The sequence below is a fragment of the Oculina patagonica genome, chromosome 8 (assembly GCF_052425735.1).
Source record: "Oculina patagonica isolate OP01 chromosome 8, crgOcupat, whole genome shotgun sequence".
In the NCBI taxonomy this organism is placed as follows: Eukaryota; Metazoa; Cnidaria; class Anthozoa; order Scleractinia; family Oculinidae; genus Oculina; species Oculina patagonica.
This window is the reverse complement of record NC_135765.1, coordinates 32591982-32608289: the sequence shown is the minus strand read 5'-3', so window position 1 is coordinate 32608289 and position 16308 is coordinate 32591982. Positions and strand designations below refer to the sequence as shown.

General features: G+C 39.5%; 2 protein-coding genes across 2 annotated transcripts; one reads left to right on the top strand and one right to left on the bottom strand.

Annotated features, from left to right (window-relative positions):
- Positions 1–710: 710 nt before the first annotated feature.
- Positions 711–12601, top strand: LOC144662226 (uncharacterized). The gene is made up of 14 exons (XM_078522993.1): positions 711–785; positions 1310–1418; positions 1806–1944; positions 2964–3029; positions 3473–3599; positions 3888–3990; positions 4821–4879; positions 5639–5703; positions 8067–8109; positions 8279–8393; positions 9157–9256; positions 9828–9897; positions 10466–10569; positions 11118–12601. The coding sequence occupies exons 2-14, from the start codon at positions 1400–1402 to the stop codon at positions 11386–11388; spliced, it is 1281 nt and encodes a 426-aa protein (XP_078379119.1). The 5' UTR covers positions 711–785; positions 1310–1399; the 3' UTR covers positions 11389–12601.
- On the bottom strand, positions 12257–15802 carry LOC144662237 (mannose-P-dolichol utilization defect 1 protein-like). The gene is made up of 5 exons (XM_078523006.1): positions 15606–15802; positions 15361–15426; positions 14309–14441; positions 13730–13934; positions 12257–13062 (listed from the first exon to the last, which is right to left on the bottom strand). Exons 1-5 carry the CDS (start codon positions 15700–15702, stop codon positions 12829–12831), a joined length of 735 nt encoding a protein of 244 aa, XP_078379132.1. The 5' UTR covers positions 15703–15802; the 3' UTR covers positions 12257–12828.
- Positions 15803–16308: the final 506 nt, after the last annotated feature.

Genomic DNA, 16308 nt, shown 5'->3' with positions numbered 1-16308 from the left:
GAGGGGGCATGGTATGGAAAGAAGTTTGCACAGTTCATGATGGACTTTAAGCACTGTACTGTTTATTTTTCTGACACCTTAATTTGTTCTTGTTACTGAAGATTTTGTTACTGTGGCAGCAATTTTGGGAACTGGAGCAGTAGGTGAGTGTACAATGTGTTATCAGTAAAAAATAGATAGAAAAATCTAGTTTTAGTTGGCTTGTCAGGAATTCAGTTACAGGTATCTCTGGTTTCAAGATATTTTGAAGCATAATGTGATAGAAGGATTTTCGATTCTGCTGGCTGGATCTATAGCTACCACGCAGCAGTACTTAGCGCTCTTCAACACTTTTGGAACAGCAAATGCAAATATTTTTGCAACTGGGTTTTATTCTAGTACCAATGTAAAGTTGTAACAGTGGTTCAAAATAAATTTGGAATGAAAAATATTGTAGTAATTTAAATGGATTTTTTAACAAAAAGTTCTGAATCTGACATAAACAGTTACATCAATAAATGCAATCATTCTTTTGTGCAGGGTTACCAGAGAACCTCTCTCAGTCAGGATTTGCACCATTTGTTGTAGTGCTCATCATTGAGATCTTTATACAGGTGAGAACATGGTGTTTTGTTCATCAGTAACGCTAGGTGACTAATTTAAACGTGATGTCCAGAAACTCGTGTTATGTTGACTTTTCTTGAGTGATTATTTTTATGTTGCAGATTTTGTTAGTATTTTATTTTGTGGAACTGTTACAACGAGGCTATCTGGTGAAGAGACAGGAACTGTTTGAAACAGCTACAGTAAGTCTTGTGTTGAAATGATTGCCAATATATTTATTTTATTTATAAATAGTACTTAATAATGTTTAGACACTAGATAGTTTCAACCTAACAGGAATTGTAGTTAATTATTAACCATGTTTATTATTTTAGCAGCTAGGAAGTGGTGCTCATGCCATGGCCTGATAGGGCCCCAGCATGATCTGCAGGGGGGTCGAACCCTAATATTGCTAACCACAAGATGAACTCACTTAATATGTGCTGTATCCGATCCACCTGTTTCGTCTCATCCCTCTCACCCTGCACAGTTACACCACTCTGTGATCTTGAGTGGGCTGTGTTCTGGTTGTTGGCATACTGCAACCAGTTCCCCCAAGCATTAAGGAGATTGTGGGTCCCAGTCCGGCATGAGCTGACAACACTTGGTCTAGTGACTAGCTGTTTTAAAATAAAATGGATTGAAATGACAAGCAACACTGAAGATGCTTAAAACAAAAATTAATGTACTGTGTTTTCCTCTGACCACCAAATGATTATGATTGTAGTTAACTACAGGTGAAGATCATGTTCCCTTAAATGATGTGGAAGGCATTGATGAAGAAGATGAAAATGACAAATCAGAGTTGGAGCTAGAGATGAATAGAAATGATTCAAGTAAGTGTTTTATCCATATTGATATCTTGGGAAACAATAGCCTGCAAAGCAGGCGTATTTAGCGAGTGAATTTGAACGCATTTTGATCGGGCTAGCACCATCTGGGATCCAACTCGGGAGAGGATTGAGGAGGAGAAAACGCATCCTGGCAACCCAAAATAATCATTAGGTTAAAAATGCTAAGGTTGTCAGTTACATGACTTGTATTGTTTTAAATATAAATTTTTATTACTGAAAACAATGCTGTAGCTAGCCCATATGGCTTCATTCAGCATTATAGCTTTGCAGTTCTTGTAACACAAGCAACATCAACAGATTTTGCATTTTTATTTTTTGAAACTAGTGTTATGCCAGTGTGTGTAACTGATTAATACCTGTATCTTGCAGCTGATGTGGATGGGACTGTGTTACTGGCAACAGACAGTGTGGACTTATTCAATAATTACCCCAGTCTTCACACACTAGCAGAACTCTTCCTAGCCAATGGTGCAAGGCAGTTCTTTGAAGTCATTGTACTTCTTATGTTGTAAGTTTGTTAATAAGTTGTATTACGATACAAGTATAATTAAAAACTTTTTCCTTACATTCACATACCATCCAGGCATTGAAAACGTCTGTCCTAACTAGCAGAGATTAACTTTTAACTTTTTTTTGCTGTGGTGGCCTGTGACCAGTATAGTTTACTGCAAGTATTGTACCATTAAAAAACGTACCTTTTTTAAGCAGGCTTTTTAATTATTTTATTTATTAGGTACATTTGAACCTATATTTGTAAATATCTGGGGGTTTTTTTTTTAAATTTTTAGAGTTTTTAACTTTTTTAACATCATTTTATTAAAGCGCCATGGACAATTAGTGGATTTCGGCGCATATAATTACTTTATTTATTATTATTATTATTATTATTATTGTTATGTTCCTTACGTAATGTTTGCTTAAAGTCCTTAGTGCCGAGACCAAACCATGGTCCTGGGGCACTAAAGGGTAGCCAGTTTTTAGCTTGACAACACCCTCCTCAAAATATGCGCTGTACCCAGCAAGGTTATCTTCTGTAGTTCACTGATGCTTATTTGGCCGGGGATTCTTCCAATATAACTCTCTAGTCCCTTTTTGATAGCTCCAAGTGCTCCAATGATAACTGGTATCGTTTCCGTTCTCATGCCCCACATTCGGCTTGTTTCGATTTCCAAGTCCTTATATTTAGATAGTTTTTCAGTGACTTTCACGGATGTGTTTCTGTCTGATGGTACTGCCATGTCAATAAATTTACAGGTTTTCGTTTTGTGGTCTATTTTATTATTATTATTACCAGTGTAGAGGTTATTAAACATTCAGATTTTCTGAGCCTTTTTAATTCGAAGTCTATGACTAATAATTCTTTGTCTTAGAACTATAAAGAAGTGAGTTATTTGTAGAATGAGATGTTGCTACTAATTTTCACAGCATGAAAAACTACCATCCAAACTGTGTCTTATACATACATGTAGTTGAGTAGCTAACATTACTCAACACAATTACATTTTTTTGTTCTTTTGTTGCTTTTAGTATTTCAGTTCTTGTCAACTATTCTCTTGCTGGAAGTCACGCTTGTGCACAGCTACTGAATCTCAAGTATGTCTTTATACAGTCAACTCTCGTTAAAGCGGACACGCTCGGGGTGTCGTTTAGTGTCCGTTATAGCGGGAGTCCGTATTAGCGAGAGTCATTTCTAGTCAAACCTCTTTCGCCGGGGATCTGGATTTTGTCCGTAATAGCGAGTGTCCGCAATAGCGGGGTGTCCGCAAGGCGAGAGTTGACTGTATGCTCAATTTGTCCTAATTGATCTTTTCCAAGTGGTTGTCCTTTTTTTCATGTGAAGCCTACATTTTGGAACTTTTCATGGGAATTGTAATGGACAAAACAAGACTTTGTGGGCCTCTTTTACCCGTGTACCACAAAAGTTTGTAGCTAATCAATAAAAAAATAGAAATTTGTACAGTATAATTAATTGTTAAAATTAATCTTCTTGAACAATTAATCAATTGTTAAAATTAATATTCTAATTGCATTTACAGTGTGGGGTACATATTAGCAGTGTTTGTTTGGAGCTGTGCCTTCCTGATTATCTTTGTTAATTCCTCTGTACTACCATTTGTGTCACTGATTACATTCCTTGGGGGATGCCTTTTTCTCATTGTCACTGTAAGTTCATCACTTAACTGATAATTTTATTATACCGTAGATAACTACTTAAATAAAAAAAAAATGTATGAAATACTGACTGAGAAGAGACGTCAAGTTCAATCACTTTGACTGTATATAGTTCACTGAGGTGGCTAGCGTGTACCAGAAATAAGTTATAGATCATAGTGAGGGTTATTACTACTGCTTGTGAAATGAGATGACAGTACCATGGCCTCTACTGCTATCCCACAGTTCAAATCTACAACAGTTTACTGAAAATAGTTAATTTTGTTTGTTTGTTTTTAGTTTTGGGCTACTTTGCATGTAGAAAGCCAGTGGAGCAACATTCAATTTCTGGGTGAATTAAAACATATTGGTCAGCCCGTTGTTCTGGGTACTGTTGCAATGGGTAAGTAAAAGGCATGACTGAGAGTTATTTTACTGTAATAACATTATCCCATGGGAGGTGCGATGGCCTAATGGTTAGTGTGCTGGACTCCGGATTGAGAAGTCTACTCAGGCTCAGGGTTTGAGCCCTGGCCAAGGCACGGCGTTGTGTTCTTAAGCAAGACACTTTACTCTCATAGTGCCTCTCTCCACCCAGGTAAATTAATGGGTACCAGTTAATTTACTGCTGGGGGGTAACCCTGCGATGGACTTGCTTTCCATTCAGGGGGGAGTAGAAATACTCCTAGCCACTTAATGCTACAGAGACCAGGATAAGCTCTGGCCTGATGAGCCACTTGGTTTGACAGCAGGCTCTGTCTTATCTTAATTACATTATCCACTAAGCATTGATTGCACTGAGTTGAAAACTCTTTCTTAAGTATAAATTAGAATCCATCCATTTCACAAGGACATTTAATAAATCACAACAATTTGCAGGGCTGCAAATGACAGTGGATCATCAGACATTGGCTGACCAAAATTTGCTCATGTCTGACAAAATCCCAAGTGTTGAATGTTGAATGTTGAGTGTTGAATGAAGCGAGAACCAAACAAGACCAACATGGCTGGACCCACTAGTGCCAGGCCTTTATTCTAGATCAAGTAAATCTTACATAGTGTCTAGTCCCCTACCCAACTGTTAATATTCTGAGCGATTATGCTCTAAAGTACTAGTGAAGTATATGTTCCTCTGTTAATTAACAATTTAAAGTCTCTCTGAAGACTTCTTTGACTCACACTACACAATCACAATAATAAACTAGATTTTTGTTGTTGTTGTTTATTGATTAGGAGGAGTTGTGAATATCCTTCCAGTACTTTTTTCAAAAGTTAAGCCTTCAGTTTTGGAGGTGAGTTTAGACTGATGTACAAAACTTTATTACTTGCATTTAATTATTGCTTATTGCTATACATTTTGCTTATTGCTATACATTTTGCTTTTTGCAATTTCCTCAAATTTAATCATAACAATGATGAAATGTATGTTGCATGTGCAAGATTTGGTTGTGCTTACAGCAGGCATGCAAACAAAACCAAAATTACAGTAGGCATGCAAACCAAAGTCCAACCCCTCGTCCTCGCCGTGGTAGCTGGTAACAGGAAAGTAGGGGATTGCCGTCCAGGGCGAAGTATGGTGGAGGATTCGTTCCTCCGGGCCGCTACGGTAGCCATGAAGGCCTGCACGGAACCCTGAAAACCCCTGGCTAACGGGGCTCTGGTGAAGTTTGAAGGGCTAATCACCCATCAAATGGATATTAATGATTACAGAAACCATGGGAAACATGCACAAAATCACATCTGTCTTTGGAGGAGAGAATGCCCCTTCGGGGGCTAGTATGACGCACCGCTGTGAAAGCCGAAGGGAAGCAGCGATGCCGACCCCTCTCCTTACCCCGAAGACAACCACACTATTTGGCACGTGGAACGTCAGGACCATGTACGAAGCAGGTAAAGCTGCCCAGATTGCTGCTGAGATGACCACTTACAACTTGTCAATCTTGGGCCTAAAAACGTGGACCTATGCTCCATGGGGAGCGAAAGGGTTTAATTTTTTTTTTTTTTTATGCAAACTCAACAAAAAAATGCCTACTGAATTTGATCTCTTACAGGTACATGGTTTCTGTCGATCTGTTATTGCTGGTGTGCTGACATGTGTGGCTGTCATTATTTTTTGGTGAGTTTGCACCACAAATGTTTGTGAACATGCAAGTCATGTTACAATATTTTTATGGTCTTTACTCTCAACTCTCTATGGGAGGCCCAGTGGTGTAATGGTAAGTGCACTGGATTCTGGATCAGATGGTCCAGGTTTGAGCCCTGGCTGGGGTCATTGTGTCAAGTTCTTGGGTAAGACACTTTACTCTTGTGATGCCTCTCTCCACCCAGGTGTATAAATGGGTACCGACAAACTAATGCTGGGGGGTAACCATAGGCGTACGGGCAATTTTTTGCCAGGGGGGGCGGTGAGACATTTGCCCAAAAAATTCTCGCAAGTTGCCCAAATTTTTACGAAACAGTCGAGAAGAAACGAGGGTCATACGATGCACTAACATAGGCTTACAAATGAAGTGAACAATTCTTACATAAAAATCTATCATATGAGCTCATAAAGAACGTTAAAAGAAATAGCTGTCTCTACCATTTCAACAGCCGAAGATCTCAGCAATACGATCCGTGTCATTGTTGACTAGGTGCGATGACAAGTAATAATTTAGGCCAAGTAAAAAAACAAAAGTTTCTCGTCCAGATTTCTATAAAAGAGAGCGGCCGGGAGCATTTTTTTGTTATTTTTTTATTATTTATTATTTTGTTGCATTCCATTCCTGTGTTCTTTGAATAATATTGATGTTTTTTCATCTATATATCGTCAAATTCTCCAGGCCAGAAGCGAACTTCCAAAATAAATCCTACAAGGTAATTGACCTTTCCAGTACGGACTTAGCGTAAAAAGGATTTAAAGATTTGGCCTTAGTTTGTATTAAAACGCAGACAAAGTGAAAGTAAACATTGTTGGTTTTTGTTCGTTTTAACTTTTCCAAAAACAGATAATAATAAAAGAGAGGCAGCCACTAAAAATGAGGCGGGCGGGGACGAGAAACATTTGTTTTGTTTTTTTACTTGGCCTTACTGACACGATGTCGCCCCATCAGGCTGCGGAGGTAAGTTTTGTCAATCTTCGCAATGGACTGAATGATATAGGCTCTTACCGAAAGTGCTAGCACTTTTTTTGGCATTATTTTGCTTCGCGAGCTTTTTTTTCTACATTTTATCCCAAAAAGCACTGCTAGCATTATTTCGGATTTTCGACTGATTATTTGTATAATTTTTTGTTTAAAAGCACAATCTGACTTTTTCTATGGCGTCCAAAGCCTCCCAGATGCTTTTTGCCCTCATTTTAGTCAAAGGAGCCGAGGAAGCCTGGGGAAAAGGTTTAATAGGTCAGCGATTGCCTTCTAGAAACCCAGTCCATCACACTCGTTCCAAGATGGCGTCATCCATGTTGTCATCGAGGAACAATGGAAGACACCCATTTAAGGCAAAAAAATGAAAAATGCTACTGAAAATCTGAAAAATGTAATATTCTGTTTAAAAAAATCGGAAAAAAAGTGAGCATTTTTATGTAAACCACGAGCACTTTTTAAAAAAACTGGCATTATTTTAGCACTTTTTTGGCAAAAAAACGAGCACTGCTTTAAGCATTAAATGCTTTTTTTACGAGCACTTTCGGTAAGAGCCTACTGAATGATCGTTCTGCAGAACACGATGTAGCAGGTTATCAGTGCATGGATATGAATCACGTAAGGAAACTCTGAAAACTTATCAAATAGATCATTCTCTTGCATTGTCTCCAGCATTTCTAGTTCTGAAACAGTCATGTAGCCTAATCCGCGCACATGACGAAAACTCGCGCACATTTTCTGCTCGGCTTCCAGAATCTCGCCGTCGATTTTGTAAAATTTAGCAACGCGGAAAAGCTTTTTTTATCAGGTGTTTAACTGTGACAGATATTTGCAGTACAATGCCACTCTCGAAAACAAAAACTTTAAAAGATGACTTTGCCCAAATTTCTCTTGCTGCCCAAAAAATCTGAGTTGCCCAAAATTTGGGGGGGCTGCAGCTCCCCCTGCCCCCCGGCCCGTACGCCTATGGGGGTAACCTTGCGTTAACTAGCATCCCTTCTAGGGGGGAGTAGAAATACTTCTAGTCGCTTCATGCTACAGAAACCGGGATATTAGCTCTAGCCTGTATGGGCCACTAGGCTCAACGCAGGCTTTACCTAACTTCTACTCTCAACAACCATTATAGCTCTAAGCACACAAGAATTTTTATGCTAATGATAAGAACAGTACATGTACTATCTGTATGCTCTGCTTGCTTAGCTGTTTAAAGACAAGGTTGTCTGTAACCGGATGCAAAAAGCAGGTTTAGTTCACTGTTGACTTGCTAGGAAACACAACAAAGAAGAAAAAATGTGACTCAGCAAGTTGCTATGAGTGAATTGCATTGAACTGCAAATTTATAAATTGTTTCTCACAGGGCTGCAAGAAATGGTGTTACATCAGTAATTCCTGTAACAAAGGTAAGGACATCCATTTTAAATTAATCTCTCCTTGTTAAAAGATTGTGAAGTCTTTTAAGACAATCCTTGCTATTCTGAGTCTTTTTCCAAGCAGTTGTTTGAGAATTCTTCAGCTTACATTGTGGTTGTTTCTTATGGCCCCTATGTACTTTTCTTTATGTTTACGCAGATAATAAAATCAAATTATCCAGACTATGGATGGATTGCTATCCTGGTTCAAGTATTTGTGATTGTCAGTGTGGCTGTGTCATTTCTTACCATGGGAGCAGGAATGAGACATATGGGTAAGAAAGTGTACTATAAAAGCTCTATTGAGCCCTTGGGTGAGACCTTTTGGGGCAGGGGCTTAATAGAAAAGCTGGCTTGTTAGAGATGGACTGGGTTGAAAACTAAAATTTTGGAGCACTCGCCATCTGGATGAGTGACCTTCAAATTGCACTCGCCCAGTCTCCTTCATTAAAGAAAAGGAAAATTTAGCCCCCCTCCTCCCCCCACGAATAATAAAATATACGACCTAAATTTTTAATCATGTTTAATACCTTTCGTTCCACTGTAGTGGTTGATCGCAATACATACTGCAATCTATTTCTTCATTGAAAAACTGCCAAAAATAGATCTTACTCTACAATATAACACAAGCAGACTGTAGATTTTTTTGAAGTGGAATGTAAAAGTCACACTTATTTTCGAATAATATATTCTGGATATGAAAATCGCACTCGCCAAACCAGGCGAGTAATCTGTGATTTGTACTCGCCTGACAGTTTTCACACTCTCTTGGGCGAGTGGGTGAGCGCTAATTTCCAACCCTGAATGGTGGGGCTTATTTCAAATGATAATTATATCAGTTAGGGTGCTTGCACGATAAAAACTAAACTGGACTTTTCAGTTCCCTCAAAATTATTGTTTTCTTCTAGATAATTTGTCATGGCTTGCTGCCTAGGGACCTGGGTGGAGAGGGGGGCTTATAAAAATAACTTCAGTGCAGTATTTCTACAATCCAGGTGTACAGGGAAGTAAGTGTTTTATGTTTTTTGTTTTCCACAGTTGACAGTTGGTTTGATTCTTTTTATTCAACAACTCAAACTAACTGGCAGGAGGTGAAGTCCAAATGGGAAGGAGTCTATTGTAAAGCTAACATTAGATGGTTAGTAATAAGGTTGCATTGCATTTCTTTCAATGATTGAGTGTTAGTTCTGAGAGGTTGGTTAGAGCAGTTTTCAATTGAGTGTCGTAAAACCGAAACCAAAGTAATTACTTCGGCCAATCACAAAGGACACAGACAATTCAGTGAACCAATCAAAACTCAAAGCAAATACATGTAGTCGGCACGAAGCGCGGGAAAACGTGCGCGCGCGAGTCACGATTGGTTTTGGTTTTACTTCTGATTGGCTGAGAAAGTGGCGCGAGATTTTTAAACCAATCACTAAGCGTAGCAATGCAAAACCAAAGCAAACGCAATTAACTTTCGACACTCAAGTGAAAACCGCTCTATAATTTAACGCAATATCCCCTAGTAAGTAGTTGATGATTTTTTTATTCTTATAATGCGCCTTTTTGACAATATAACGGCCTTTGTAAGGGGAAACTGTATGTCAGTCACTCCATCACCCACACGAGTCTTCTTCATTGTGCTATCAAATGTTAAAATAGTTTAGTGTTGTCTGCTAATACTGAAGAACTCACATAAACAAACTGATGGACCTATATCTCAACAGGTTTCTGAAGATTGCCATTCTTTTGTTGCTGTTTGGATTTCTCTTTGCAGTAGCTGCGTTAAACCCCATGGTAAGTGACCTTTTGCCGACAATCTCCTCCTTTCATCTCCCTACCTCCCCCTTTCTCTCATCCCCCTCTGCTCCTGGCTCCCTTTCCATCCCTTCCCTCTCTCTTCTGCCATCCCCCTCCCACCCGGCCCCCGTCTTCTCCTACCTCCTTGAAGTGTAGCTAGATTTTGAACGACTACATGAAGAAATCGTACAAAAAATACAGAATTAGATAGTGATATTCATACTAGTTATGCAACGCTTTCGAGTGGTATACTATGGAATATCCCACGAGTCACTTGTATTTTCTCGGTATACACACGAGCCTTTAGGCTAGTGTGTATACCAAGAAAATACAAGTGACAAGTGGGATATTCCATAGTATACCACGAGAAAGTGTTGTGTAACTATTTTATACCATGCCATAGAAAATACGTTTACTAAATTTCGCCGAGAATACAATCGCAGCGCACGATGGGAAGGTTGGGTTGAATACCGTCGAATATACAACGGCTTTCCTGTATTCTGATTGGCTGTTTTTTCTATGGCATGGTATAAAAGTGAATATTTTACATGTGTTCTGCTTTTAGGGAACTGTTACAGTGCTGGGGAATGCCACATCGTTAGCATTAAACGTTGAACTTGGAGTTTTTATCGTTCTTATGCTTAGACGATCACAAAGCCACAAATTCAGGTAAGTTGGAGACGCACTTAGCGGATCATTTTGGTGAATATCTGTTTGGAAGGCCTGTTATTCCCTCAGATTTTTGTTATATGGGAAATATAACACCTGTTATTGGGTACGGGAAAACGCCAGCTACGATTTTCGGAAAGGTAACTGAACAGCTCGCAAATTCGGGTAATGACGTTTTCTTCCTTAAAAGTTTCTGCCACTTAAGTACTCGGCTAGAAAATCCGAAAAGATTTAACTGTGTTAGTTTACATAAGTTTCTCTTTGAAAGGCCCTAAACGATAAGGGAAAACAATACAACGACATTCCAAGACTTTGGACTGAATTCCCTCGTTACTTGCCCTTTTCTATATTGTCCCTTTACAAGATCAGGTCTGAAAAGAGCATATGGAAGTAATAAGTTTGGGAAGAAGTTTGGGAACGAATAGAGTTTCAGGGCAGGACCAAAATTACAAGGCAACCCCCACCCACCCTATTAAATTTTTTAATTGTTACTTTTTAGCTTGAACGCGGCAGATAACCATGGTCTTCCCTCTTCCTTTTTTTTTCAGGCATCTCCGAGTGTCCGTTCCCCTGTCACGCTGTCTGTATCACCTGCAGTATTTGGTTGTCGTTTATTTTCTGTTCGCTGTTGGTTTTAACATCGCCGAGATCATTCAGCCATCACCTAACAACCAAACTTTATCAACTGCTCTCACCCCGTTGGCAAACCAAAGTTTAACGTCACTTAACACCTCTGCTGGTGATAACTCCAGCCAGGCAAGTCTGCACAACAGGCAATGGCGTCTTCATGATAATCTGATCAACAACGGGACGTTGTAACGAAAGAGGAAAACACGCGAAGGCCCACTTTGAATTCGGCCCACCTCTTATCGCGCGCGACTATCACGCAAGCTACAAGGAACGTGCGCGGAGGTCGCGCGCGATTAGAGAGGGTTATATTCGTATGATAATAAGTTTATTTACTTACAAGTGATACAGTTAAACTACATCACAGTTAAAATTCGCTTTTTTTGTAGTGTTAAATGACGTCTTTTTTTTTGCTTTGAAATAGAGCTTCATGTCTTTCGCTTTTATAGCTTAAGGTTTTTGGAAAACAGCTCAAGCAAATCGTAAACGTGTTTCTATCGTGTAAGACACGACGCGCAAGATACGCCTTTAATATTGAACTGTTTTAGTGAATTCTGAGGATAATTCAAAATAGTTACGAAATTTGTTGACTTTATTCAACTGTGGTATGCGAGGTTTGTTATGATTTAAACGTAGTCACCTCAAAAAAAGAAATTTTATAGAATGGAAATATTTATATAACCATTTTGATATTTATTACGTATAGTACGTAGATGAACTTATAACATAAAATGTTACAAGTCTGTTTTGTATTTTGATAAAACTTAGAACTTATTTATTCGGAATATTTATGTTTCAGTTTATTTAATCAACTTAGAAGTTGCCTGGCGAGCGATGGCTGAAAAGTTTTTTTTATCGCGTGAATTCAGTAATTTATCGCCAGAAATGCTTGTAAAACAGGCTAAAATGAAATAAGCAAGTCTGTTATATTAAATTTGTATAAGTATCGCCCTTCTTTATAAGAAAGGGCAGAATTAGTGAGATTAAGACATGGGGAGACTTTCAGCAATCTTCGGGGACTATCGGAAATATTTGCAGACATTCCGTTACGTTATAAAAATTTTTTATTAAGTCCTCGGTTTACTTTCGTAAATCGTTAGGCGTTTTTAACGGTCTTCAGGGCAACATTCGTAAACTTCCTGGCCCCGGGTAACCGTCAGAGTAACTTTGGCTTTGATAAAAAAAAAGACAAAAACAAAAAAACACGCTTTGTCTAAACTAATCAGGATTCAGTAATTTTGCCCTTTACTTTGTAAGAAATAAGTCACATTCGCACCATGGTAAATTTTCAAAAAAGAGCTGTGATGCTTAAATCAGCGTAGTTTGCAGTGCACACAACAATATTAAAGAGCAAAACTTTATTTATACACGGATAAACTGATTCAATAAACTGGTTTTACATATGTTTCGTGCGGTAGTAGTACTTCTTCTACCAAGTAGTACTTCTCGGAGTAAAAATGTTACATAGATAAACTGGGGCGAGCTTGGTACCCCTCCCCCCTACTTAGTAGAACTCATTTGATGCAAGACTCTTTTTACCCTGCGAATACAGCCGCTTTTCCGCGCGGAGAGTCGGCTGTATTCGCAGGCTAAACACTTGAATGAACAAGCAATTCGAAATTTGAATCTCTTCTAAGCTCTCTTCTTTTGTTCGTCACTTTTCACATTCCAGTAATAAAGAATCTGTGTAACCATGGTAACATTAAATATGGTGGAGATGACGAAGATCGTCAGCATGTACTTGTCCCCAGTCTCCTGCAGGGTTGTAAAGATGCGCGCGGCATGGGTAAACAGTAACATCAACACCATAACGAACGACAGTTGACCCGTGTGGCCGTTACGGAAGTTGGTCGTGATCTGTGAAACCTGCGGATAAAGACATCCTGGTCAGCACGAATTGAATTTTAGTGTTAACCGTTTTTAAAAAGGATAGAAAACGACGAGCCTACATTAGTAAAAATTCAAAAAAACATTTTGTAATGAACCACTTTATCCGCCCCACCTTTTGTCAAAAACCATCTTCATTTCTTATCCTGAGCTCCTTTCCGTGTTTTTAAAGGGAAACAGGGACATTTTCACAGCTGTTTCAAGTTCTGACGGACAATTGCAAAATGGTTTTTCCCCCTAGAACATTTAAACTCGGAAAAAAAAATCGACCTTGCAAGAACGCGTCTTTCCAGCATTTTTCTGCCCTCAACACCGGTAAAAATTTTCCCGCGTTTGAGACCGGCTACATCGTTTCCCCTTCCTTGACACCAGATACAAGTTTTCCCGCGCCTAAATAACACTGGTAACATGTTTTAATTTCCCACCCTTGGCACCGGATACATGTTTTCCCGCTAGTTTTCCTGATATCGGATACAAGTTTTCCAGAGCCCGTACTATGAATGGGTCACTGCGTTATTTGTTTGTTGTGATTGGTCATTTTTAAGACATTCTTAAGAAAACAGCTCTAACCGTACAGAACTTTTCTGACGTATTTGTTGTGAGTACAGCTTGTAGAAGATGAAAAAAGAAAATGTTGAAAACTTACCCTGCTTATAGTAAGAAAGAGGATATTAAGAGAAACAAGCTGAACCAGGACAGTAATGGGTGCTAGTCCAGATACCAATACATAAACAATGGCGCCATATAGAAAGGGAAACATGGCAGCGGCCAACGGTCTGTGCGTGTAGTACAAAAACAAAATGACAAGCAAGGTGGTCTGGCTGGCTTTAAAAAGGCTTTCACCCCACGTACTGAAAAAAAAGATTAAAAAGAAAATTAACTAATGCTTGTCTTGACATGTCAATTCGCTTTTAATATTTGCGATTAAAACGAGGCAAAATCTGCGATCGACGAAAGCAAGAGTCACTAGAGGGGTCTGGGTAATGCACATAAGACATTTTTTTAAATCCAAAAGCACTGAAACGCTATTTTCATCATTTTCATGGCGTATTTCTTTCGAAAAAAAAAATCAATGTCGTTCAAATGGGGATCATTTTCCTTACTATAAGCATTTTGTTTTAATTCTTGGGTTAAGATCTAGGCGGAGGCAAGTGTCTCGTCTTGCTTCTTGCTAGTTGCCGCCCTGCATGCGAGGTAAATCAAAATGTGAGATTATTTTCAGTACCTGAACGGAAATCCTCTGGCTGAGCTGTAGCTAAATGTGGCTGTCTGTGTCATGAGCTCAGTGATGAAGGAAAGTAAGCTGAGGCCCTCCACACTGGAAGCTCGCAGAACCTTGATTATCTGAGGCAGCTTAACTAAAAACATGTAAATAACGAGTATATTTCTGCACATTTAAGACTTAACGCAACTGGAAAAGTTGTAACGGTAAGGCGCGCTCCCGGGGGGGGGGGGCACTCCCTTATTAGGCTTAACGGGGACGTGCGGCCCGATAGGGTATGGTTTTCAGGCTTTTTTGTCTTGAACGGGGTATATATTTCACCCATTTTTGTCTTAAACAGGGTATCTTTGCATGGACCAAAGTCAAACAGGATAGGCTTAATATATGCCTGTAGAGGTGTAACAAACCGAATTTTCACAAATTCTTCCGTATTACTGACTCACGTTGATTTCGGCATTGATACTTAGCTTAATTCACGATCACAAAAAGCCAGTGAGGTACTTGTTTATGTCTTATACGGGATATCAAAAATTGGCATTCTGTCTTAAACAGGGTAGGAAAATCAGAGGTTCGTGTCTTAAACAGGGTCAGGGTTTAGGAGGCCGGGCCGCACCTCCCTACCCGAAATTATGTCAAGTACCCCCCCCCCCCCCCCCGGGGGCGCGCTTCAAAGTTACGACTAGGAACGACAAGAGGGTCATGATCACTGACGTTGAAAGAACATATTTTCTGGTGGTGAATACGTGATCTACTTAAATGTAATGTTTCTCAATTATTATCGTACGGCAAATAAATAAACAAGTATTTTCCCAATCCAATTCTACCCTCCGTTGTTCCGCAGTCCAGTAAGGTCCTGTTCTCTAAATTAAATTATATTGAAAACATCGCGTGACTGGAGAGCTGTGGTGCTGTTGTCGAGTCACGCAAGCTGTTTCGACGCACTCGCCCGACTTGTGTTTGTATTTTTCCCCGTTAGTGTAAAAAAAAACCTTCTGGACGCTCTTGAAGTATAATACTACTACTACTATACGACTTAGCATACAACGTTTACTTACCGATGGAAGCGAAAGTAACGATAAAATATCCCAGGCATTTACTGAGTGCAATCTTCAGACAAGCAACTGCGCGCATGAAAATAAAATACGCAACATTAATTAGTTAAATTCATGCCATTCTCACGATCACAGCAAAGGAAAGCGAAACGAGAGCACAATATGTCAATGCGCCACAATCGTGGCTTCATCAAAATTCATGATCAGTCTTCGATCTCTCGAAATTTATAGCCGGCCCCCAAGCCTACCGTGAAAGAAGTTCATGTTGACAAAGAATTCATCGTGGCAATATTTTGGGACGATAAAGAGAACCAGAGGTGTGAAGAAGAACTCGCCGACCGCCATATCAAACGAACACGTCAACAGGCCGTGAGTTACAGATGAACGGAAGGAAGTTTTTTTCCAAGAATACCGAGTGTATTACTTTCCTTTCTATGAATAAACAAAACAGTCACGAATTATGCACCTATCAATGTTAAGCCCGAGGGGGGGGGGGGGTCGGGCAAGGGGTGGGGATTTTGACATTTTCTAAAAAAAAAATGTCAAATTCCCCACCCCCGGGACAAAATAATTGGTCAAAATCCCCATGAAATGTGGTCAAATGTCCTTCAAACCTTCATATACGACCCGAAAATCCCTACCCTGGGGCCATCACGTACGATCAAAATCCCTACCCTGGGGACCTACCTCACGATCAAATTCCCGTGGTTAGCCCGACCCCCCCCCCCCCCCCTCGGGCTTAACATTGATAGGTGCATTACCGCTGATCGATTCTGGGAGAAACATTTCTTCCGGTCTATCAGTAAAATTGCGTGACGGATCGCGTGACACATGTACCTAGTTAAACTATTTTAAATCAGTTGGTGATGATCAAAATTAAAAGTCTGGAACGTGAGCTCGCCATCAAATAAAAGCAGATAGAGTAAAAAATATAGTTTCAATTTTTCTTCA